Source organism: Furipterus horrens, unplaced genomic scaffold (genome assembly GCF_987537825.1).
Source record: "Furipterus horrens unplaced genomic scaffold, mFurHor1.1.pri manual_scaffold_1, whole genome shotgun sequence".
NCBI classification, from domain to species: domain Eukaryota; kingdom Metazoa; phylum Chordata; class Mammalia; order Chiroptera; family Furipteridae; genus Furipterus; species Furipterus horrens.
In genome coordinates, this window is record NW_028327171.1 from 106,417,286 (window position 1) to 106,444,127 (window position 26,842).

A 26,842-nucleotide genomic window follows, 5' to 3' on the forward strand; every position below is an offset into this window, starting at 1 on the left:
ATTTCATGGGTTACTACTGATTAGATGATAGTTGTTGCCTGAGCTCTATATTGAGAAAGATTTTGAGACTGGGTTCATTGAAAAAGAGTGCTGATACCAATGAATAATGTCTGTCACAGGTGCAGAGTGGGGTGGGGTGACATGTTTTCAGGCAGGAAATACAGTTGGCTATATGTCTGAGGGGTCCTTAAATAGCAGTTCCTCTTCTGTGAAGAACAGATTAAAGTATTGTGTCTTTCATTAACTAGTGGTTTGACTTTGAGCAAGTAGCTTCATCTCTTTGCACACTGGTTTCGCTTTGAGGATAATGAAGTTTCTGTACTGGGTGGTCTGTGTTAACTCTTTAAATTTTAAAATTATATGACTGGTTACTAGACAAACTACTAATGCATTATTGTGGAGAACTAAGAAGTGTGTCTTGTTCTGGGTTCCCCCAGAGAGGACCTGAGACAGATTCAAGTGCAAGTGATTTAAATAGGAGAATGAAGGACACTGATAAGGTGTGTTAGCAAATTAGTTACCACTTAATCCCACTGGGGAAATCAGAGTGAGCCCTTCTAGGAGACAAGGCTGCTGAGATAATTTACACCAGCTCCTGTCAAACATTGAATGAGGGCTTGAGGACAAGGGAGGGAGAGCAGCTTGATTATCTGCTCTTCCTCTCTGTTTCCTCTGCTACACTGAAAGCAAAGTAGACTTTGGCACTACATACAGGAAGTCGTCAGTCAGGAAATACAGTTGGCTATATGACGGAGTAGTCCTTGAATAGCAAGAGCCAGGGGAAATGGACCAGGTCTGCTGGGCTAAGATTCTTGAGGGAATAAGTAAAAGAGCTCATTGGCAGTTGGGGTATTAAATACAATCAATACTCAAACATCGTGATAATAAATTACTTGCTTTTAAATCTTAGGATTGATTATGAGTTGAGTTAGAGAAGTCTGTGAAATCTAATGTTACTTTTTGTTTGGATATCTATGAGAAAAGTCTTCAGACAGAATTACTTGCTAATGCTTTTTACTGTTTTCTTCACAGTCAGACCATATCAGCTGGAAAGATTGTCTTTCAAACAGAAATGTTTTAGCCTCAACCCAAACCAAAGAAGGTCTGAACCTCATGTTGATAAGTGGAGATGTTTCATATTTAGGTGTAAGTGGTGCTATTTAGTAAATCTACAAGGTAACAATGGGGTCTTATTAACTGGTTCTGTGATTTAAGGTCAACAATTAAGATCATATAAATTTGAGAAGTTAAACCCACCCAAGGTTCATGCAGTGCTATACTGTACTCACCATCTCCTATATTCTTCTACTTGTACTCGTGTGGAGAGATCCAAGTGTAACCACAAACCAGGTTGTACAAACCCACCTCTTTTATTTTTTATAAGTTATCTTGACCTACCCTCAACCCAATTCTGCTTTCTTCTCCTGTTCCATTAGCATTGATGGGGAAGACATATGTGTATCACATTATAATATCACCCTTCACAAACACACCCTGTTGCTCCGGCCTGAGCACTTTCTGAGACACAGAAAGAATGAGGAGGGAGAAAGTTGACCAGTATAGGTACTAAATGCTCAGCTAGGCTCTTGCCCTCCCCTCGCCTCCTAGTGCTTCCTTTTCCTTGGAATCACCAGTTAGCAGGCCTTGTGTTCCATCTATAGTTGACATCCCTGAAACTTAATCCTGGCTGCCATTCAAAATCACCTGCAAAACTTTAAAAAATACCAGTGCCCAGGCCCCACCCCTAGAGACCCTAATTTTGATTGGTCAGGTGTGTGGTCTAAGTGTCAGGAGCTTTTGAGAGCATTCCAGGTGATTCTAATATGTTGCTTGCTAGGTCTGAGAATTATTATTGATTTGGAGTCTTCTTCAGAATTCTATAGCCCCCACCATTTTGACACTTGATATTTGCCTTCAGATGGCACACATTTGAGAATAATGGGTAGAGAACCCTTCTGAGAAATTTAGAGACTCTTATGGATTATAAGCCACTGGAAATATTATTTGCTTTAATAGCAGCTAATGAGACGGCAGAGGGGAAGCAGCCAGCCACTTTCTTCACGTTCTTTAGAATAAATAGAGTCCTTAGACTCCTTTGCCACATGGCTTCAGGATTTTGTCCAGCTCTGCAGGTTGAGGAGTTGAATCTTATCATTTTACCCAGACTTGATCTGACACTAATCAAACTCAAGAGACTCATTTGTAAAATGGAATTGTAATTATTTAATTTGCAATGAGAAAGATAATTCCCGTGGCTACTGGTAATAGTGAGCTCGGTAGATGACTATTATGATTGTTTGGTGACTACAATCAGACCAGAACAAAAGTGAATGCCATAAAAGCACACTAAGTCTCTTTATCACCCCAGGAATCGGCATAGTGTAGTCGTTACTCAGACCAACTGTAAAGCCAGCACCGACAGGGTTCAAACACCACTGTACCACTGATTAGCCATTGATCTTGGGCACTATCCCCTTTATGCCTCAGTGTCCTTATCTATAAATATGGATGCTGATGATATTAGGGCTGTTGTGAGATTTAAATAGAATAGTTCATATAAAAGCATTTAGCACCTCCCTGGCACATAGTAAAGACTCAGAAAATGATAGCTGTTATCATTATCCACTTTAAATTTCACCTCACCCAATTACTATTACAATCTAATTGAGAGAGGTATTACTTACCCTTGTCTTATAGTAGAGGAAACCGAGTTCTTTCCACTACGCCGTCTGTTAAGCTGATTGCTAAACTCTTGTCAGTTCATATCACGGTACCTAATCTCACCATTGGATGATGCTGTATAAATTTTGGGATCCTTTCAACCTTTCCCCATCCAGTTAGTTTCCAAGCCTCTTTCTACAATGTCTCTTGTACACACACTATCCTTTTCATCCCTCCGTGCCATTAACCTTTCACCCTTATATTTGCCCTCTATATTGCTGTTTGATGCATATTCCAAAACCATTGTTTCATCAGGTGCTCCCTACTGCCTATAGGATAAAGTCCAGAAAAACATGGGTTTTGAGAGTCCTCTGTCACCTGGCCCCAAATCTCTTTCCAGCCCTGTCTCTCACTATCTAAACTTTCCTTTAGCTAAATTGGCTGACTTTCTCCAATTCTATGCGTTTTCTTAGATTGTAACCCACCTAGAATGCTTTACTGCCTTCTTACTACCTGACCCAGTTATATCCCTTACCCCCTTGTTTTTTTTTTTAAGATTTCATTTATTTACTTTTAGCAAGAGGTGAAGGGAGGGAGAAAAAGAGGGACAGAAACATCAATGTATGAGAGATACATCAATCAGTTGCTTCTCACACGCCCCCACCTGGGGACCTGGCCTGCAACCCAGGTATGTGCCCTGACTGGGAATCAAACCAGCGACCTTTCGGTTTGCAGGCTGGTGCTCAATCCACTGAGCCACACCAGCTAGGGCTCCCTTATCCTCTTTGTAAAGATGTTACTAACCAATCCATTCTAAGTGATACCTGTCTTTTTTGAAATTCTATAACAATTTAACAATTAATAATTGTATGTTTAACACAGAGGCTTTAAAAAAAATCTTGAACTGATTTAAACATTAAGGCCTTTTTACTTTCTATGTGTTCTTATATTGCTTCCCCAAGCTGTGTAGGAATCAGTAAGTAGAGAGTGAAACTGCAAGTGGGGGTGAGGCAAAAGTGGACTGGATCTAGTTTTTTTTGGAAGACCCACTCACTCTTGTCCTTGCAGGGAGGTTCTCGGGTCCAGAGATTAGTTACGTTAACTAACCTCATATAAGATTGAGGTGAACCCACGAATGCTGATTATTAACTTAGTGTGCAAAATAGAACTGTTATGTGGCCAAGAGACATAAGACACCTCTTAATTTACGAGAAGGAAGAGCTCTCCAAGGAACCAGAACACTCAAATTCACATGATCATAGCATTCTCCCTCCATATTTGAACACAAAATTGGAATAAATGAAATTAGGTGAATTGAATATCTAATATCTATTGGGATCAGGCAATGACCCCATCTCAACAAAGAGATGGCCTCAGTACAGACATGAGAGAACATAGTGCCTCTGGACAGGCCTGAATGGACACTGCCTACCTGCACCCTAGTGACTTTCCTTTATCAGATGGGTTCATTCTTCCTTTATGCATATTAATAAAGTCAAAACAGTTACTCTCAATTCCTGCCAGCCTAAAAGCAATTCTTTCTTTTCCTCTTTTCCTCAGTTTCTCTCAACCTTTGTTTTCTTCTCAGTCTGTTCCACTGTGTTTTTCTTCCATCCTCTGCCTTTCACTCTCACTGTTGTTTTTTTCTGACTCTCTCTGTCTCTGGTATGTTTCAGTCATTTTCATAGCTCTACTCTGACTCATAATATGTTGACTTGGTGGTAGTGGGTAATACATTTTCTTAATTGTTTTTTTAAGATTATTTATTTATTTATTTATTTTTAGAAAGAGGGGAAGGGAGGGAGAAAGAGGGAGAGAAACATCAATGTGTGGTTGCTTCTTGCACACCCCAAACCGGGGACCCAGCCTGCAACCCAGGCATGTGCCTGATTGGGAATAGAACCAGCGACACTTTGGTTTGCAGGCGGGCACTCAATCCACTGAACCACACCAGGCAGGGCCATTTCCTTAGTTTTTAATTTGTGGCTCATCTCATTATGGTGTCTTAAGAACTAAAAACAGATTGTAAGTTCCATGAGGGTAGGGCTGACAGATCAGTGTAAGAGGCACAATATATTTTATATATATTACCCCACAATACTTAGCAAGTCATAGGTGCTTAATAATTATTTATTGATTCAACCTCTAACGAATTGTTGCTGTTTTCCTTAAGGCTGATGTCATTGTCAACACTGTTTCCGTGGATCTTCAGCTTGGAGGAGGATCACTCTCTCAGGCTCTTTTGCAGAAAGCTGGTCCCATGCTCCAGAAAGAGTTAACTGCCACCAGACAAGAAACAGAGGAGAAAGTAGGTAGCATATTCATGACAAGTGGCTGCAATCTGGACTGCAAAGCTGTGCTCCATGTTGTGGCTCCAGGCTGGAATAATGGATCTAGGTCTTCTCTGAAGGTAGAAAAAGTCCTTTGTTCTCCATTTCACTTGATAATGTTGGTAATCATCTGGCACGGTATAGATCTGTGGCTCTCAACCAAAGTGGATTTATCTCATGGTGGGAACATTTGGCTTGTTACAACTGCTACTGTTAGCGTGTAGGTAGAGGTCAGGGATGCTGCTAAATCTCCTGCAAGGCATATACCAGTCCTCACAAGAAAGGATTAGCTGGCCCAATTTGAGAAACCTTAGCATTTATTTATCCCTATTTATTGAAATCTTTATTGCCTTCCATGAAGAGTTCATCATAACTACCAGTTATTTCAGAGCAATAGACCCTTAAAAGTAGTAACAATCACTGGAATTCTCCAGCAACAGTGTCTGAATATTAGATCAGTGTAAGCATCCTTCAGTATAACTAAGAGATGCAGCCAGAGCTGTAGTGTAGAATGAAGAAGGATCAATGCCCTTCTTTTGATAACTTAATTCTCATCTCTCTACCTAGTTTAACCCCCAACTTATTTTTTCAAAATATAAAGTAATATATGTACATTGCAGAAAATACAAAAGTACAAAAATAAAAATCATGATATGGCCACCAAAAGATAACTTTGATTAACATTTTACTGTATTTCCTTCAATTTTATGCATATTTATTTTTAGTTTATATTTTCTCCCAAACATTTATAATCTTGTTTTTTTAACATAACATGAACATTCCCACATGTTGTTTAAAAGTCTTTGTAAACATAAATTTTCATTCCAATGAGATACCACTGTTTATGTAACTATTTCCATACTGTTGGACACTCCCCTCCTGGCATGTATTTGAATATCTCTGGAAAGTCCTCTCCCTCCCTCTTGGTCTCCCTTTCTGACTCCCAAGCCAACAAAAGCAGAGAGGGTCTAATCAGAGTTGCTGGAGCCACAGCTCTTTCTGTTTTACACCAGCTTGAGCCCTAACTTATATAAATGTGTTTTGTACATTTCAGATCATGGCAAATATAATCAAGAAATGTTTGACGACTATAGAACAACTATCTTTTTCATCAATTACATTTCCCATGATTGGAACAGGAAATTTGGGTTTTTCCCAAAGCTATATTTGCTGAATTAATCCTTTCAGAGGTGTTGAAATTTAGTAGCAGTGCATGGCTGAAAACCTTACAAGAAGTTTACTTTCAGGTACATCTAGATGATGGTGAAAGCAAACAGGTATGGTTACATATCTCTTCCAGTCATTCTGATAAGCAAGACTAAGTGCAGTCTGATGTCTTTGTAGATCTATAAATAACAGCACTTTCTACTTCCTTGTCCATGAGTGTTGGTTGCTGATGGAGGTTGTCACATGGCTTAACTATGAGGTAATACTGATAACACATATAGTCCTTCCTAGACAGTTTGTCAAAAGACAAGATAATTTATAATAAATAAATTATTAGAATGAAGTAGAAAGTTAATGGCATAAAAGTGCTCCATACATTTTAACAATGACTAAATGAAAGCTAAGTTATGGCTTTATCTATTGAGAAAAAGCCAGATATGAGAAGCCTCGAGAATTTACTTATTTGGATAGAATATAGCCAGTCTATGCAAGTCTATGAGGGTCTAAAGCGAGAAATATCATTACCGTATTTAGTAGTGGAGAAGTGAGCAGACAAAGCACACTTACCAAGTACTTACCACTAGCACTGCCTTTGTAAAGTGTCATTCCTTGAGAAGTGCTCCTTAGCTGGTTTGCGAAAATCTATTTCTCACCCTTGAAAAAGTTTTATTGATTTTATATGAATTGTGCATACTCATAACAAAAATGCAAACAATAGAAAAGAGCACAAAAAAAGAGAAAGGTACAGCTAGGTTTGAATCTTGGCTTTGCCATTTAAAGGTTGAGTGAAGTAACCTCTATGAATCAGTTTTATTATGTGTAAAGGACATGGCAGTAATAACTCTCAGAGTTGTGAGAATTAAGAGAGGATGTATTTGAATTTTCTAGCACATAACAAGCCTCAAAACTGGTTGTAGAAGAAGTTATTATTACCCCACTTTAAGGGCAATTGCTAAAACTTTCTAATATTAGCACTTAAAAATGTATCAAATATAATTTTGTTTCCTGAGTTTGTAGTTATTCTCAGGAATTTAAGATGGAAGTGTGATCTTCCACACTGGTATTTATTGAGAAAATCCCTAGGTTGAATCACAATGCTTCAATTAAAAAGTTTATGAGATAAGAAGAAAATCTACTGAGAACTGTTGTTCCTACTTGACGTCTGATGCTCAGTGTTCCAGAGAATTGGGTTAGTATTCCTGAAGAACATTGTTATGGTCAGTAACTGTGTTTCTTTCTATCTAGGCATTTTTAGATGAATTCACTAGATTGTCAAGTGGAAATCCCAACAAGGACAGGATTCTCATGGCTGGAGATACCCAAGGTCTGGTAAAGTTGTCCTGCTAAGGAAATATTTCCCTTTGCTTAGCAACTCTTTGGTGTTAGTTGAAGTTCAATAGAAGGAGACAAATTCCCATGAGAAACAAACCAGTAATGGAGAAGGTGTTAGAGCATCCCAAGTCTGGGCACCTGAAGAATAAATCATATTGCTATGAACCAAATCATTGGTAATGAGGCCAGAATTTCCAAGATATGATAATAAAAGATAACAAAAGTGTACACGGCACACTAAACTTTATTGATTGCTTTCTTTTTTTTATTTTCATAAGAATGTATTTGTGACTCTATTTTTTAAGTATATTTTATTGATTATGCTATTAGAGGTGTCTTAATTTTTCCCCCTTTGCCCCACTCAGCCTGGTACCCTCCTTCCCTCCAGCAATCCCTCCCGCACCTTAGTTCATGTCCATAGGTCATGCATATAAGTTCTTTGGCTTCTCCATTTCCTATACTATTCTTAACATTCCCCTGTCTATTTTGTGTTTACCAATTATGCTTCTTAATTCCTGCACCTTTTCCACCCATTCTGTTCATAGTTTTGATCTTCTTCTTTTTATTAAGTAAGTCCCTTTAACATGTCATATAATAATGGTTTGGTGATGATGAACTCCTTTAGCTTTACCTTGTCTGGGAAGCACTTTATCTGCCCTTCAATTCTAAATGATAGCTTTGCTGGATAGAATAATCTAGGTTGTAGGTCCTTGCTTTTCATCACTTTGAATACTTCTTGCCAGTCCCTTCTTGCTTGCAAGTTTTCTTTTGAGAAATCAGCTTTTAGTCTTATGGGAACTCCTTTGTAGCTAACTCTGCTTTTCTCTTGCTACTTTTAAGATTCTCTCTTTATCTTTAACCTTTGGCATTTTAATTATGATGTGTCTTGGTGTGGTCCTTTTTGGGTCTAGCTTATTTGGGACCTCTGTGCTTCCTGGACTTGTATGTCCATTTTCTTCAACAAATTAGGGACATTTCCTATCATGATTTTTTCAAATAAGTTTTCAGTTTTTTGCTCTTCCTCTTCTCCTCCTGGTATTCCTATGATTTGGATGTTGGCACTTTTGGAGTTGTCTCAGAGTCTTCTTACACTTTCCTCAGTTTTTCAAATTCTTGTTTCTTCTTTCTGTTCTGGTTGAATGTTTATTTCTTCTTTATGTTCCAAATCATTGATTTGAATACCGGCTTCATCTTCTCCACTGTTGGTACCCTGTAGATTTTTATTTATTTCACTTAGTGTAATCTTCATTTCTTCCTTTACATTGTTGCCGTACTCAGTGAGTTCTCTGAGCATCCTGATCACCAGTATTTCGAACTCTGCATTTGATAGATTGGCTATCTCCATTTTGTGTAGTTCCTTTTCTGGGAGTTTGTTCTGTTCTTTCATTTGGGCCATATTTCTTTGTCTCCTCAATTTGGCAGCCTTCTTGTGTTTGTTTCTGTGTATTAGGTAGAGCTGCTTTGACTCCCTGTGTTAGTGCACCTGTTAAGTTGTATGGGGTGTAGCCTTAGGTATTCACCATAGTGGGACAACCTGCTTCACTGTTTTGTGGCTCTGTGTGGGTGGAAGGCTTGGGTAAAAGACAATGGTGCTGCCTGGCTTCTGAAGGTTTGCCCAGTACTTGCCCCATTTCAAGTCACTTCACCCACTTCCCGTATGTGACCGGCACCCTTCCAGCTGTTGCCCTGATGGTGAGTACCAGAGTGGGTGTGTTTGTGTATGTCCTAAGTCTGTGCAGGCCCTTCAGATGGACTCTCCTAAGAGGCTGGCAATTTATTCTGCCGCACCAACCCCCACTGGTTTTCGCAGTCAGAAGTTATGGGGTTTTATTTTTCTGGCGCTAGAACCCTGGGCTCTGTGGTCTGGCCTGAGGCTGAGATTATTTGCTCCCAAAGTATCCCTCCCAATTTTTATCCACCATACGTGATTGTGGGACCACCCGCTCCACCTTCATCTCTCCATGCTACACCCTGTCTCCTTACCTCTCCGCATTCCTGTCTGGATGAATGTGGCTTCTTAAATCCTTGGTTGTCACACTTCCATACAGTTTGATTTTCTGGCAGTCTTGGGTATTATTTGTTTTGAGGTTAGTTGTAATTCTTCTTGTGGTTGTGCAAGGAGGCAAAGTGTGTCTACCTACACCTCCATCTTTACTGGAAGTCCTACTAATTGCTTTCATATGTATTATATTATTTAAACCTATACCATGGCCACATGGGAAGGTGGTTGGTTCTGTTGCCACTGTATAAATGTGGAAAGGGAGGTCTAAAGAGTTTATGGGATGAGTGTAAATGGCATATTTGAGTTGTAAAGCCTTAGTGTAGAATGGATAGTGATATGTCAACATGTTAAAGGGAATTTCCTCAGAGCAGCCTTGATATTACTATTGCAGTAGGATGTGAAGGGGCAGGAAAAGCTCTTGTATGGTTAGTGGCTGTCGTTTAATGTTGTACAAATGACCTAGCCACTCTAAGACCATTTTCCTTTTTGTAAAATTGTCATAAAAGAATCTCTCAGAAGTACAAATTTTCAGTCATAAGATGAATAAACTCTGGAGACCTAATGTACAGCATGGGTGCTATAATTAATAATAATGTATCATATACTTGAAATCTGCTAAGAAAGGGGATCTCAAGTGTTCTCACCACACACACACACACACACACACCTGGCAAGTATGTGAATGACAGGTGTGTTAATTAGCTCAATTGTGGCAATCATTTCACAGTGAAAACCTGACAATGTACACCTTAAATACATACAATTTTATTTGTCAATCATACATCAATAAAGCTGACAAAAAGAATCTGCCAGATGTATCAGCATGAAATGAGAGTGCACTTCCCACCCTTCCCCTTCTTTTTCACTCCTGACACCACAGCAACTTGTGCAAACAAAGAGATGGTCCAATCAGATGTTTCTGCCTCACCCTACTTAACTGAGAACATCTAGGTACTCCTACTGCCACAAAGCATTGTTTTCTAATTTCCCTAAAAAAGAATATCCAACAATTTAACAGGCTAGTAATGTTTGGGTTTATGTCCAGGGGAAAGAAAGAGGAGGACTGGGAAGAGAACAGGGCCCTGTCATGTTTGTTCTTCCTGCAGGAGCCAGCTATTCTTTCATCCATCTTCTTTCCTTTCAGGTATCTTCGGGACTGTCAGTAACCCTAAGTCCACAATGTATGAAATGAAAATTGGTGTGATTACTTTCCAGGTTGCTGTTGGAGATATCACAAAAGAAAGTGCAGATGTTATTGTTAACTCAACAACAAGGATGTTTAATCTGAAATCAGGTACTTCATTTAAGTAATATACTTGATTATATAACTAATTTTTGAAAGGGCAGTTGTGGTTAATGTTGCCCTGAGTAGACAGAGAGGTAGTAAATATGTAGGCCCTGAAATTGGAAAGACCTAGGTTTGAATCCCAGCTATGCCACTTACCATTTTGTGGCCTTGGACAAATCACTTAACCTCTCTGAATCTGAGTTTCTCTGCCTGTCAAATGCCTATTTCCCAAAGAAGCATTAGATGGGGTATAAGTGGTGTAAAGGTGGGGTGTAACATGCATTGTACTTAGTCTGTGTCAGCTCTCATCTCCTTGTTAGCTCTGAACTATCAAAATTCCACAATTAATCAACTTTAAGTTCTTCTATTTTTATTTCTCTTTTAATGTAACTTGGTTGGTACTCAACATCTCACCTCCTTAACTCTTCTCTACACTTTACTGACCCAAAATGAAATTCAACCTTTTTTTCTTGATTTTCCCTAAAATATTTGACCGCCCTCATTGATATAGCACTTTTGAGCATGCGCTCCCCACATGTCTATTTATTTATAACTTATATACATATGCTGATATCTTTTGTATTACAAAACATTAATTTTTAAATTAAAAGGGCAAGACAAAACATAAATAGAAGTAAAATATTTTCTAAATTGCAAAATATTATGGAACTTACTATGCAGAAGGGAATCTGTAGAATAGCCATTCAATTTTAAAAGACATAAAGAATATTTAATTATTTAAAACATATTAAATTGAACATACCAATTTATCTTTGCCCCCTGTTGAAACTTTATTAAAGCAGGAATTAAAAGAGTATAAACCCACAGAAAAAGAGAGAGGTGGAGGAAAAACAGCAGTGAATAGAGATAGCAATGTATTTTCAGAACATGGGAAGCAGCTAGTCAGTGGAGGACCTGACATGGAATGGAGACAATTTTGTACCTGCAGGAGAGAACAGCAGCTCCTAGAAACACAGGAAGTGGAGGCAGCAGGAACCTGGGAAGGCAGAGATGAACATGGAATTGGATGAAATTCTCTGTCAGTAGCACGTAGACCTCTTGATACTGTCCCCCATCCTGTGTGCTGGTAACATTCCTTGCTCTTCCCTAGCCAGAGATGGGAGGATTACAGTATTCCCTCACTTATTGCGAATATTACATTCTGGACCCCCCCTGCAAAGTAGGAACCTAACATTTATTTTACACTCTTAAACTTACGTAACTTTAACAACATATGTATACAGTACCGTAAAATCCCGCGATATAGCGAAAAATCCATGATAAATAATTAAATGTAATATTTTTAAAAATCCCACGATACAGTGAGGCTGCGATAAGTGAACCTCAATATAGAGAGGGACTACTGTATTCTTTAGAGAAACTGAACCAGAGCACACTGGGAACAGGTGAGATGAGGGTGGGGAACTAGACTGAAAACAGAGCTTCAGTGAAGTCTCTGTACTGAACAGTGAGTGCACAGCCCCTTTCCCTATGGGGCTCCCAGAGCAGCAGATGGGCTTATGCCCTTCACACAAGAAATAGGAGGCTTTTTTCTTGGAAGAACCTGACAACCCTCAAGTCCAGTATTCACTGCCTGCTCACCTTACCCTGAAGCCTATCAGTCAGCAAACCATCTGCACATGGAGCTTCCAAACTCATTCTTATATATGAATAGAGTGACAAATTTGAGGAAGACCTCCACCATTGCAAAGTTAGAGGCCAAAACAAATAAACTGAAAAAAAGGAGTTTTTTAAAAAGAGACAGTTCATAACACATGCATAATCAAGGAGATACAGGTGGATAGAAAGATGATAGGTAGAGATATTTAGATAGATAATACATCAATTGCTCTTCATAATGATAAAATAACTAACATTTTTTCAATATTTTCTGTGTGCTAGATTCTGAGCTAAGCACTTTTTATCCATTATCTCTTTTAATGTTCAAACAACCCTGTAAGAAAAGTACTTTGACAGCCTTTGTGTAACAGATGAGGAACTAACTAGTCACATATTAGCTAGTTTGGCTGGTTTGGCTCAGTGGATTGAGCGTCGGCCTGCGAGCTAAGTGTCACTGGTTCGATCTTCCAGTCAGGGCACATCAGAGAAGGAAAACTCTGATTCCAAAAAACCTCCGCTGCCTTGCGGCATACCTCTTCAGGGGAAAGGCTAAGGAGAAGGGAAACTCTGACTCCAAACCTCCGCTGCCTTGCGGCATACCTCCTCAGGGGAAAGGCTAAGGGAGTAAACCCCGACAGAAAATCCGGAGCCGGAGTCCCTAAGGCGGTTTGACGTTGTAGTCAACACCGGCAACTCCTGCGGCGCACCTGAAGCCAAGCTGTATTGACTCTGTCTTTCCCCTTGGATCCTTCAGCTGCGAAGAGAGGGGGGGTCTGCTGCATGGGCAACAGCTGGCCCTCCATATCACCCTGCCCAGGCTTTGTAGCTTCACTGGAGAGGACACTCCAGCGTCATCGCAAGATGTCGACTCAACACGGGAGGAGACAGATACCTGTTATAAGCTCATCCGATTGGCGAAGGAAACGAGCGCCAGGGGTCTCCTCTGACGGTGGGAGAGGTCATCGCACCTCACTGGACAGCTACCGCCCACCTCAAGCTGGGCAGCCCCCAGCCAATTAGGTGCCGTCTCGCCATGGCTCACCTGCCCCACTGGGTGCGTGGGGATCAAAGAGGCGTCTCTTGAAAAGTGAGCCACAAAACACTCGCACCAGGCAATTCCAAGCAAACAACAAGAAAGAAGCCTCCAGCTCTTCGCCTCGCTAGCTGGAACATCAAGACCATGTGTCCCGGACTTACTGCAGAACTTCCGTGGATCAATGGTGCCAGGAAAACCGCCGTCATCGACAGGGAACTGGCACGACTAAACATCGACATTGCGGCTCTACAGGAGACCCGGTTGGCCGACAATGGAACTATCAGAGAAACCAACTACACCTTCTACTGGCAAGGGAAGTCTCTAGACCAACCAAGACAGCACGGTGTTGGGTTCGCTGTGAAGAACACGCTTGTTAACTCCATAGAGCCACCCACAGGAGGCACAGAGAGATTACTTACCCTCCGATTGTCAACAACTTTCGGCCCAGTCAGCATTCTTAGCGCGTATACCCCAACCCTCTGCGCCACCACTGAAGAGAAAGAACAGTTCTACCATGCACTGGACGAAGCGTTATCCAAGATCCCCAGAAGTAACACTCTTTATCTCCTTGGAGACTTCAACGCAAGAGTAGGAGCCGACCACATGGCCTGGCCCACCTGCCTCGGAAACTTTGGGAGAGGAAAGATCAATGAGAATGGTCAGCGACTGCTTGAGCTTTTGTGTCACCACGGCCTGTGCGTGACAAACACATTCTTCAAGTGCAAAGAGATCCACCAGGTGTCATGGAGGCACCCCCGCTCCCGCCATTGGCACCAGCTTGACCTCGTCATCTCCAGAAGAACGGATATTGGCAGCACCCTCCTCACCCACAGCTACCACAGTGCAGACTGCGACACGGACCATGCCCTCGTGGTAAGCAAGGTGCGCATAATGCCGAAGAGGTTGCACCACTCCAAGATGAAGGGTCGCCCACGCATCAACACCAGTTGTGCCAGCAACCCAGTTAAGACCCAGCAATTCATCAACAGGATGGAAGATGCACTCGGCGAGGGAATGGCAGCAGACGACATTATCGAATCCAATTGGTCATGTCTCCGCGACGTCATATACAACTCCACCATTATTGCTTACGGGAAGAAAGAGCGGAAGAACGCTGACTGGTACGAGGCTCACTGGGAAGAAATGGAACCCGTGATCGAGGCTAAGAGGAAGGCCCTACTGGCTTACAAGGCCACGCCCACTCCCAGTACACTTCAAGCTCTACGGGCTGCCAGGAACAAAGTCCAGAAGACCGCCCGCCACTGTGCCAACACCTATTGGCTAAACCTGTGCAGAAGCATCCAGGAAGCCACCGATATAGGCAACGCACGAGGAATGTATGAGGTTATCAAGAAGGCAACAGGCCCAATCCCCTCCAAGATCGCCCCCCTTAAGTCCAAGACAGGTGAGGTCATCACTGACCAGGAACAGCAAATGCGGCGGTGGACCAAGCACTACCTCGAGCTGTACGCGACGAGGAACACCGTAACAGACACTGCTCTTAACGCCATCCCAGACCTACCAGTCATGGAGGAGCTAGACACCCCACCTACTGCGGCAGAGCTCGGCAAAGCCATCGACCGCCTCGCTTGCGGGAAAGCACCAGGAAGCGACGGAATCCCTCCAGAAATCCTAAAGAGCGGGAAACCAGTCCTGCTACAGCCGCTCCACCATCTACTCTGTCTCTGCTGGAAGGAGGGTTACATCCCCCAGGATATGAGAGACGCCAACATTATCACCGTGTACAAGAACAAAGGAGACCGCAGCAACTGCAACAACTACCGGGGCACCTCTCTCCTCAGCGTCGTCGGCAAAGTATTCGCCCGGGTTGCTCTTGCCCGCCTGCAGACCCTTGCTTCCCGCGTCTACCCAGAGTCCCAGTGCTGTTGTATTATAGTTTTGAAATCCATGCTTCTCATTTGTATCAAAACTTTTATTTTATATTTTTATTCAGTTTTGTAAAATAATAAGCATAGAATGCAACAAAACAAAACAAAACAAAACTTAACTGCAACAATATCCCAGTCCAAATCGAGGTGAGATAGCTGCAGACACTGGAGACTTCAGCTATTGGGCAGTGCCATCATGCTGTCGATCAGATTGTTTATTCATTAGCCATTAAATGAAGGTTGCTATATAAAAAAGGTGATTTTTGAGGGAGGTGGCATCATTGGGTAACGCAAAGGGTGAGCTGAACAGAAGTCTAATGTACAAAAGCTATAGCCCTTAATGAATTTTAACAGATGCTTTATATCATTAACATCTTCCGTAGGGGTGTCAAAAGCAATTTTAGAAGGTGCTGGACAAGCTGTGGAAGATGAATGTGCTGTACTAGGTATGGTCATGTGTTGCTTTTGCCTACAACCTATTGAAAATTAGAGAGCTGAGAATACCATGAGAGGATCCATGGGGGAGTAAGTGATGAGTGCTTTGGAAGATGGTTGGTCCACTGGGAGAGCAGGCACAAGTGGTATATGTCATGGTGGCAGGGGGGAGGGGTGCTTTATCCCCCTATCCCATCTGTTTCTTCCTGAGAATTAAAAAGAATCCATGCCTGGGTCCTAATAATCCAGGCTCCACCACATGCTGAGGGGTCCCAGGCTTATCATCTAACCTCTAAGAACATTGCTTCTCTTACCCATAAGACTGGTGAAGAGTATGGTAATGGCTGTCCCACATGTGGTTGTGAGTCTGAGAAGGAACAATGAATATAAAAGAAAGCTTTGTAAGCTATAAAGTGATGTCCAAATTACCCTTTTACTTTCCCCAATCTTGTTCTGCTTCATACAGCGCACCACGTAGCTGACTTCTCCTTTTATGGATGAAGGCGGGAGTCTGTGCAGCTCTGAGGTGTTTTCTGACACCAACCAATTTTCCAGTTCTGACACTATCTACCTGGAGTTAGCACCAGATCCCACAAGTTAAAGGTCTTAGTCCCATAAGACTGGTCCCACTTCAAATGCCAGTTTTCAGTCCCAGGGGCTACCTGTATTTCTGGCTGCTGGCTAGAAATTCAGAGGTTCCCAGTAACTCCTCTTCTCTGGTTCAACAATCTACTAGAACAACACACAGAACTCAATAAAAACTTCTCTTACATTTACCAGTATATTATAAAGGACACAAGCCAGGAATAGCCAAAGGAAAAAAATGGATGGAGTAGTACAGTGGAGCAAGAACTCCTGAGAGATTGTGGGCAGGAGTGAGTTTTACGGAGTGTTACAAGTGGAACAGTGGAAAGAGTGTGTGATTGACTGCAGTTGCATAGCTGAATTTAGGTAGAAAGATCAAGGAACAAGGAAATAAGTATAGACCCCAGGGTTGGCTTAGTGTTTTGTGATTAACTAACTAGAAACATCGCATTTTGAAGAGCGACCAAAATATTCAACAATGTAGAATCTGGATTGTAAAGGAAATGAGCCTATCACAGTCTCACTGAGTGAAAACAGCTAGATCAGGGAGACTGGACTTGGTCAGGAGTCTTCACGGCTTTTTCTGATGTCAGCTATTTTCATTTCTCAGTAATCAGTGTTGCTTCCCGTAAGTAACACTGGGTGTTTCCTTTTCTTCCTTTTTTTCTTTCATCGACACAGCTTCACAGAGATTATATAGTCACACAAGGTGGCTACTTAATGTGCAAGAGAATAATTCATGTTCTTGGGGATAATGATGTCAGGAAATCAGTTTCCAGCGTCCTAGATGAGTGTGAACAGAGGAAATACACATCTGTTTCCCTTCCCGCCATCGGAACAGGTTTGCAGCCTTTCCCCACTCAAAGATTTGAAATAACCCAGATTCCTTTAGACAGTCTCGCTCTTAATGAACTCCGTGCTGAGTCCAGAAAGTGACAGTGAGGTACATTAGAGAATGGGCAACCTTTCAGACCCTTTCAGGGCCATCCATGGGGCCTGTACCTCTTTCATCCATTTTTTTTCTTTATTTTAGATCTCCTAAGTATCTTTCCGTGTTTGGATCTTAACTTCATGGTTTTCTCACTGTTCTTTTTTGTTTCCCCCCACCTTTGGGGGATTCATTTGCTCTCATTATAGAAATTACCATTTCTCCACTGATTCCCAACTCAGCATTTTTAGCCTTCTCCAGGATCTCCTCTGCGAGATTTCTCTGTCACCAGAAACCTAATTGTATCACAATCCAAATTCATCACTGTCCCTTGAGTTGTCTCGTTTTCTAGTTTCTTCCTTCAGTGGTTCCATAATGCTCCCAGCTTTCCTGCCCACCCCACCCCCAATTGCTTTTTTGTGTCCCAGACCCCCATAGTCAGCAGGTCCTATTAAATCTTCTTCCAGGGGATTGCTCAGTTTCAGCCTTCCTTTTAGTTTCCAAACCCTTAAGACCTCTCCCATCTGGTTTACTGTTTCCAACTGGCTCCTTACTTGTGCATTCATTAGACTGAAGTCTTTTGTAGGCCCTGTACAAGCCCTGGGGATAAAATCAGAGCAAGATGCAGTCTCTATCCTTAACCAACAAGCCCAGGTTTGTTCTACCCAGTTTCTAGGAACACTTTCTCCACCATCTCTATCATATCATACAATCATTCACTTTTAGTTGAAGATGAAGTAAATAACCCACTACCTGATTCATTCACATCCAATTACATGGGCCTTTTAAAAAGCCCGCAGAAGGACCCTAGTTATGCCTTCACATGATTAAATGATTTAGTAAAACTTACAAAGTGACATGGTTTAAAACCACTGTTACTTCCTACGTTGACTTCTCAGTATTCCCCTGCCACTAAGTGTTGGAGTGGCTGCAAGCATTTTTGGAATACAGCTAAAATAACTTGATTTTTAGCATTTAGAAGTGTCTACTTTGTTGTGATTTTCTCTTTCTGATTCTAACTATTCACTTTTATCATAATTTTATATTTGTAATTTTATAATCTTTTTCTGAGATGTACACATTTCAAGCCCTACAAAACCTGGACCCAGCCTTGATTATTACTTTCCCCAGTTTGTAGATAAGAACTTAAGGTATTAAAGCATAAGGTCAAACAGCTAGTAAACAGCATAACTAGGTTCAAACCCAGGCAGCCTGGACTACACATTTCGACTATTACTTTTTTTTACATTGTGTGTTTTATTTTTACCATTATGCTCTTAATTATTATATTCTTAGCAACCATATTCTTCTATTATCTATTACCTTCTATAATTACCCCAATTTTATAACTCGTCGTCGGCAGCCGTCCGTCTCGAGAGACGATGGTGTAGCTTCTTAAGAGTCTATCTGCACCGCCGAGAATGGTTGTGCAGTCCGACTCGGGAGTGACACGGTATCTGTCTCCTCCCGTGTTGAATCGACATCTTGTGATGACGCTGGAGTGTCCTCTCCAGTGAAGCTGAAGCTACAGAGCCTGGGCAGGGTGATATGGAGGGTCTGCTGTTGCCCATGCAGCAGACCCCCCCTCTCTTCGCAGCTGAAGGGTCCAAGGGAAAGACGGAGTCAATACAGCTTGGCTTCAGGTGCGCCGCAGGAGTTGCCGGTGTTGACTACAACGTCAAACCGCCTTAGGGACTCCAGCTCCGGATTTTCTGTCAGGGTTTACTCCCTTAGCCTTTCCCCTGAAGAGGTATGCCGCAAGGCAGCGGAGGTTTTTTGGAGTCAGAGTTTTCCTTCTCTGATGTGCCCTGACTGGAAGATCGAACCAGCGACACTTAGCTCGCAGGCCAACGCTCAATCCACTGAGCCAAACCAGCCAGGGTTAATTTTATAACTAACCTGAAGTTTAGAGGTGTTATGGACTGAGCTGTGAACCCCAAAATTTATATGTTGAAGTCTTAACTTCTAGAACTTCAAAATGTGACTGTATTTCGAGATACAGCCTTTGAAGAGGCAATTAAGTTAAAATGGGGTTATTATAGTGGTCCCTAATCCAATATCACCCATGTCCTTGTTAGAAGAGGAGAGCAGGACAGAGAAAAGACCAGGTGAAGACACAGAGAGAAAATGGCCATCTACTAGAAGAGAGGCCTCAGAAGAAACTAATCTTTCCAACACCATGATCTCAGACCTTTCGCCTCCAGAATTTTAAGACAACTAATTTTTGTTGCTTAAGCCACCAGTCCTTGGCACCTTATCCTGGCAGCCCTAGCAAACTAATAGAAGAGAGGTCAAACAACTTATCTAAGATCACGCAGCTAATCAATGGAGAGCCAGGACATAAACCCAGATCTTCTGCATCCAAATCACATGTTCTTTCTTGCACTTCCAATGTCCTTCAGCCAAAGACCACTGGAAACACACACTATGGGGAACTATGTAGCATATCATCAAAAGGTTATTAGAAAGGACTTATTAATAGATTTGAGCTTGTGCTAGGTGATTTTCTGGCAGTCATAAGTAAGTTGGGCTTAGCTCTGGACTGGATACTTTCAGGAAGCAGATGTAATTCTATGATTGGGTATCTAGAAGAAAAGAGTGTAGCGAAAGCAGTGATTGGTAATGAAGCAACGATTGCTCATATTAGTCAAGATGGGGAGTGTTTAGCCATTTATGTGGTATGGGTAGTGTTCATATTTTTGTCTGTGGTCAGACATGATTATGCAGTGGTTAGTTTGGGCTTAATTCATCACAGTTAGAGAGTGGGTATATTTGATGATGTTCTGTAAAATTGTTCGTATTCAGCTGGAGAACACCAAGATCCAGCTGTGGGTGCTAGTTCAGTGTCTGGCTTTTAGGTGCTGCTCTCCTCTTTCTCAGCACCAAGAACTGCATTTTCCAAATCTGGGCATATGACCAAACCAGCTGAAACTTTTTTTCACTTAAAAAAAAATTTTTTTTTCAGGAAATGCTGGGAAAAACCCAATTAGAGTTGCTGATGACATAATCAATGCTATTGTAGACTTCACATGGAAACATTCTACTCCATCAATAAAAAAAGTTAAAGTTGTCCTCTTTGTAACTGAGCTGCTAAATATATTCTATGACAGCATGAAGAAAAGAGAAATAGCCACATCACCCACCTTTCAGTCTACATTCCCCAAAACTGCATGTAAGATGTTCTTCTAAAAATCATGTGGTTACCTCTGATATTAACTTAGAAAGTGTTTATATGTGAATGCTCACTGTTTTTGTCAGTTTCAGGACTTTGCAGACAACCTCCTGTAATATATGGGAAAAGAACAAGAACTATGGAACACAGTCTCCTATCAACTGATTGTTCTTCCAAGGGACAAAATCATGCCTGGGAAGCAGGAATAACAAATAAACAGGAAGAAGAGAGAGGTGGTGAGAAAGTAGAAACAGGGGAATAGACTTTGAAAATCCAAGCCAATGATCTCATTTTTCCCCCTTATTGATTGGTATTGACACTTGGTGCCCCTTATAGCTATGAACTAGCTGATCAGTGCTGGTTTATTGATCATCCATCTCTAGGCAAGTTAGTCTGAGTACAGAAGCATATACAAGAGAAGAGTGGCCAGGATCATCTGATTGTATTACTTCATGAGCAGACAGATTCCTGGTGTGAAAGAATCTGTATCGACCTGCTCCTCTCATCTAGCTTTTGTACTGCTGTTAAAATAACTTGAAGTGCAAGTTATTCCGATAGTGCTCCTCTTCCAATCACTATTTTTACCCATTTTGAGAACTTACCAGAAGGCACTGTGGGTTTTACTGGTAGTGAGGCATACCTGTCACCAGCTGCCTTTCAAAACTGAAAATTGTTGTCTGCCAGCAGGGATTTCATTTTTCCCTACATTTATTTCTTGACAACTATTCTCAGTGTGCTACAACACACAGTATGTGTAAGAGCTCCATGAACACACACAAAATAAATAAAAATAATAGTTGGATCTGTTAAGACTCTTGCAGTAGCAAGTAATAGAAAATCCAGTTTAAACTACTTTAAGCAAAAAAATAGAGGTCATTGTCTCACTTGTCTATAAAGTCCAGACATACTTGGCTTCAGGTCCAGTTTGATCCAGGTGTTCATATGATATCATCTGGACTCACTTTCTTCATCTCTCATTCTCTTCTGATTATAAGGCTTCACATATCAAAAGATGGCTGCTCACAGCTTTAGGTCCATACCTTGTATGGTCAGGTCTGATAGGATGAGAGTATCCAGTAGCAATATATCCTATCAGGAGCCTGATGCCTGGGAACAGAAGTGCCATTATAAGGCCTAAGCTTCCTTCTGATAGGACCAACTTAGGTCATCTTTGCAGAATTACACTAATTGGCCAAGCCAGAGTCATAGGCTCTACACTTGAACTGGAGGGGATCACTATATAAAGCAAGGGAATTGTCCTCCAAAGGAAATTCAGGGTGCTTTTACCAGAAAAAGGGGGAAAGGATACCAGAGAGTTAAAAATAATACATATATACTATAGTATGATATCTAGGGATTTATAAAAACATTTTTTTTAAAAGAAGTTTGGTTTTATTTATTTATTTATTTATTTATTTATTTATTTAGAGAAAGGGGAAGGGAGGGAGGAAGAAAGGGAGAGAAACATCACTGTGTTGTTGGCTCTCGAGCACCCCGAACTGGGGACCTGGCCCACAACCCAGTCATGTCTCCTGACTGGGAATGGAACTGGCAACCTTTTGGTTTGCGGTCCGGTGCTCAATTCATTGAGCCACACCAGCCAGGGCAAGGAACATTTTTTTAACTTGGTCTTTGCAGAGGAAAATTTTTATTTAAATATAAGAGCAATAAGTCACTATTAGTAAAGGAAAAAATAAAGTTAAACTCGTTCACCGATAATTTAAATTGACTTATGAAATTTATATAATAAAACAGGAACTTTGGAGAAAGAAACAAAATATGGCTAAAATAAGCAGGCAAGCGACCATAGGGTACTTGAGGCAAAGACAAAAATAACAAAACTGCCTTACATAATCTTTGTTGTTAGATAATGGGAATAATACAGATAAAATGTCAGATAGAAAGGAACTTTGTTGGCAAAGATAAACTTCAATTTATTGAGAATTTATCACATGGACTTCTTTGAAAGAGAACTTAAACAGGATAGCTTTGAGTTTCGTTTGAGCAGATGATACACAATTACTTTTCTGGTGTATGTTAAAGTTATTCATTGATTCCAAGGGCATTACTGAGCACCGACTGTATATCAGACACTAGAGATATATATTTGGGAGTCATGTAAGAAGGTGGGAGTTGAGCATGGATTGTATACTCTGTGGAGAGTGTGAAGGGTGAAGAGAGTGAAGACTGAAGGCAGAGCCAGGATTCTTGGTGTTTAATCCCACCTCTGCATGCGGAAGGGAGACTGAGGCAGAGTGTGTAAGGAGGGGTGTAGAAGGGCCTTTATCTTTGACACCAGGAATGGGAAAGGAGAGGGACATTCATCCTTATAAGAAAAAGGCTCAAGGGGAGGGATATGATTGCGGGAGAGGGGGTGGGTTGGGTGGGGGAGAGAAATTGGGGGAAAAGGGGACAACTGTAATTGAAAAACCAAAATAAAAAAATTAAAAAAAAAAAAAAAAAAAAGAAAAAGGCTCAAGAAAGTGCCAAGTAACCTCTTAAAGAAAGGTGGCTATTACGTTGTTTTATATGAAGCACTTGGGCTACCCAACAACAGAATGTGGTTCTCTTCCTTACTTTGATGGTGGCCTTCCATATAATGTGAAATGCTTGTGTATTCAGCTTTCTAGGGACTAAATTTCCTTATCCTTAAACTGTTTACCCACAGACACCTTTTGTCCACGGGTAGAGTAGGTAACACAGTTTGGTGTGGCTTAAAGGAGTGATTTAAAAGTCCTTTCTCTCAAGAAAATACCCTTGGCTTTATCCTTTACTCCTCTTTTAAGTACACATACCTCTGGGATGTAGAAAAGATCATGCCTAATCATTTTTTTTTTAAAGAATAATAACCATGTGTTTATAAAGGACTTGACATTCCTTGAAGTGATTTAATGCCTCTTACTCTATTTTAACTTGTAACAAGCCCATGAGATAGTGAAGAGAGCAGATCTTATCATTTCCAGTTTACAGATGAGGAATTGAAGACTCCTATGGCTGTCACAGGTTGAGGCTTGTCAGGTCTTCTGACTCCAAGTGCTGGTAGTTTTCTGCTCTGCAACCTCTTGGCATGAAAGGAAGAGAGGGCCCAAAGAGACAAACACTTCACTTACTTGCCAGTTTTGCCTGATGTTTTCAGAAAAAGAAAGGAGCAAGTCCAAGAGGACTTGAATGCCTAGGACTAGAAATGATTAGGCCAAAAGTTCTGTAAGCAGTGGAAAAGAAAAGAACTTAATTTGCAGAAACTATACACCCTACCATGGGAAACTTCTGCAGAAAAACGCTTTGAAAATGGAATTTAAAAAGACCTTCCAGATTAGGTTAGATGCTTCTTTTGTCACTAAAATTTCATTCCCCGAATGGACTTGCTAAACAAGAAGGGAGTGCCTGGGATGCCTCTCTCAGGCCCCATATATCCTTCACTAAAAATGGGTAAATTGTGGCTTTGTTTGTAAGGAGAAATCATTTGGTCTTTTTCTGTGATATTGTGGCATTATCTTCTCTAATACAATCTGTCCATATTACTGCTAGTCATGCCATCTCAGGAAGGTGATGTGTAGCCTCAGTGTTTGACGTTTCTGGAAACCAATGGAAAGCAAAGAAAAACTTTGAGCATCACCACTTTATATGAAAGCATTCTTTTAGCACTACCATTATTTTCTTTATGTAGTATTTACTTAGCATGGAAGATGGGACATAAAACAATGCGCTTTAAATATCTTTAGCAGGGTTATCAAGTTGTAAAAGAAAAATAATGAAGAACCATACTAAATAGAACTGATGAAAGTGAAAAAAAAAGTGAAAACATCAATAAATTAGCTTTCATGTTTACATATCAGTTTCTTATGGAATTAACTGCATAGAACTTCCTGGGAAATTATAATTTCAAGCTATACTAAATCTAAGTTTAAATATTTTAGCTAAACCATTAATTAACCTATGTTGTATTAATGTCAGAATTGTTCACTTCATCTGTGTTAATCAAAGTCAGGATAGCAGAATGTGTAGTTCCCCCCGCCGCAACCAAAGACCAGGATTAGATGAATGAGAAAAAGAGCATAAAAAAACGCCTTGATTTTCAGAGATCGCTGGTAATGAATGTCATGTTTTCACTAAATGCTAACTTCCCAGGTGATATTCCTGAACACTGGACTGGCATGAATCAGCAGCTGTTTTGTGTGATCCAGTTACAACCTGGACAGTCAGAATATGACACTGTGAAGGACAAGTTCTCTCAGACTTGTCTTTCCTATGGAATAGAGAAGGTAATATTGCATTTTAAAATTCACTTCTTTTAAATATTGAAGAACTAACATGAAAGCTCTTTTTTTAAAAACAACACTCTTTCTTCTTTTATACCTTATTATATTCACTTTAGTTAGACTGACTCGAGCTCCATAGACTCCCAATCTCCTGATTTATTCATTAGCAGTAATGAAGGAGAACTCCCCAAAGGCACATGTATGTGTTTGGACACTTAATTTACAATTCATAAACCTACTGAAACTGATTAAAAAGAAGAAATGTATTGGAACTTAATGGAAAGTTCAGGAGTAGGATGGTGTTTGGAGCAGTTTGATCCAATGGCTTGATGATGCCATGGATCCAGATTCTCTGGATTTGGTGTCAGCTTCTTTTGAAGGCTGGACTGTCTTGTGATTATAGGATGGCAGCTGTCGGCAATCAGAGAGTCTCACTTCACCCCTTCACATTCTGTAGAAAAGAATGAATAGATAAGAGTTTTGTGTTGAGTGGACCACTCTAACCAGTCTGTGTCAGGGGGGTGCCATCTGCTGATTGGCTTGGACCTGGGCTATTGGATCCCATCATGCAATTTATTTAACCCAATTAGGCTCCATCCTAGAACTATAAGGAGGGCCAACTCCACCCAAACCAGAAGTTGCTCCACAATGGGGATGAAGTAGAATGCATGTTCAGATATTCCGCAATGTCCATCCTCTCTGCTGCATAAAAATATTAGCCAGTTTGTTAGACGGTCCTTATCATACCATAGATATCAGAGCAGGGTGTGGCATTCTACTATTTTTAAGTCTAGCTGATGCTTCCATAAATATGTGTATTTAACTATATTAGAGCACTTCTGAAATCATGTTTTGGTAACCTTTCGCATGTCTGGCTCTCCTATTTGACAGTGGACTTTTTAAAAAAATTCTCATCAGAGGACATTTTTTAATTGCTTTCAGATAGAGAGGAAGGGGTGGGTGAGGGAAAGGGGAAAAGGGAGAGAGAAAGAGAGGTCAGTGTGAGAGAGAAACATTGATTGGTTGCCTTCTCATAAGCACCCTGACAAAGGATTGAACCTGCAACCTGGGTATGTGCCCTGACTTGGAATCGAACCCGTAACCTTTTGGTCTATGGGACAATGCTCCAACCAACTGAGCCACACTGGCCAGGGTGACAGCCGACTTCTCAAAGTAGGAATCACCTCCTACTCATCTCTACATTCCCAGTACTTAGTATACTGTAGGACGCAACACCTATTGAAGATAGAAATAAAAATTCCTGAGAAAGAAGTATAATTAGAAAAGAGAGACTCTGGAAAGCACAGGACTTAAAGGAGGAGATGCATCATTATGTTAAAAGCTGTTGAGAGTACTGAAACCTCATTTCAGTTATGTTTACCCAATATCTGCAACAGTCTTGGCTCTTGTCCTATCATACCCATTTTGAAAAATCTCAACTTTGGATTAATTCCATAATCTACCTTTTCTCCCGCAGCTGCTAGATAAAATCGTTACTAATTCATGGTCTCCAATTCAGCTGGGCACTCCAAGTACCTGCAGTCCTTCCTTGCTTGCTCCAGTTACCTCCCTCATGCATTCCCTACTCCAGACCTTCATCACTCTCCTTGAGGCCTCCGTCACTCTCAGCAGAACAACTTTCCCTCCTGCTTTTATCACTTGGCTTCTCCTCACTGTCTGCTACAGCTATCCACTCCCTTCTTCTTCAGCCTTTCTTCTGCCTTTGTTTCTAGGACATCATTTGCTCAGATCTCTCTTCCTAGACGTGGATTATCTGGATCCCTTTCTGGTGCTTTCATACTCTGTGTATGTTCTCCTAACCCATTTCTTACCACTTCTTGTCTTTCTCCCCCACTAAACTGAAAGTGTCGTGAGGGCAGAGACCTAACACAGTGCTTGATTCATACTAGGTGTTTAATAGATTATTAATGAATGCTTGTTAAATTTATTTTCTAGAGAATGATTTTGTGAAAAAAGTTAAAGAAAGATGAAGTTTTGAGGAGGGGATGGTGTAAGGTTTGAAATACTATTGAGATTTCTGGAAAGCAATAGTCATTAAATTAGGCAGTTATGAAGTGGGTTGTGACCATAATTGGAGCAATGCAGAAAGAACTATGATTGGGAGACCAGAAGGAGTT

At 40.9% G+C, this 26,842-nt stretch overlaps 1 protein-coding gene across 1 annotated transcript in view; it reads left to right on the forward strand.

Annotated features, from left to right (window-relative positions):
• The first annotated feature begins 482 nt into the window (after window positions 1-482).
• PARP15 (poly(ADP-ribose) polymerase family member 15) overlaps window positions 483-26,842 on the forward strand; it is a 32,244-nt gene continuing 5,884 nt past the window's right edge. Inside the window, 12 exon segments of the mRNA XM_090286957.1 lie at window positions 483-500; window positions 1,033-1,146; window positions 4,835-5,071; window positions 6,046-6,141; window positions 6,143-6,268; window positions 7,404-7,482; window positions 10,637-10,786; window positions 15,709-15,771; window positions 17,019-17,186; window positions 20,239-20,445; window positions 20,532-20,681; window positions 24,574-24,707. Coding sequence (XP_090143083.1) covers window positions 483-500; window positions 1,033-1,146; window positions 4,835-5,071; window positions 6,046-6,141; window positions 6,143-6,268; window positions 7,404-7,482; window positions 10,637-10,786; window positions 15,709-15,771; window positions 17,019-17,186; window positions 20,239-20,445; window positions 20,532-20,681; window positions 24,574-24,707 — 1,542 coding nt within the window.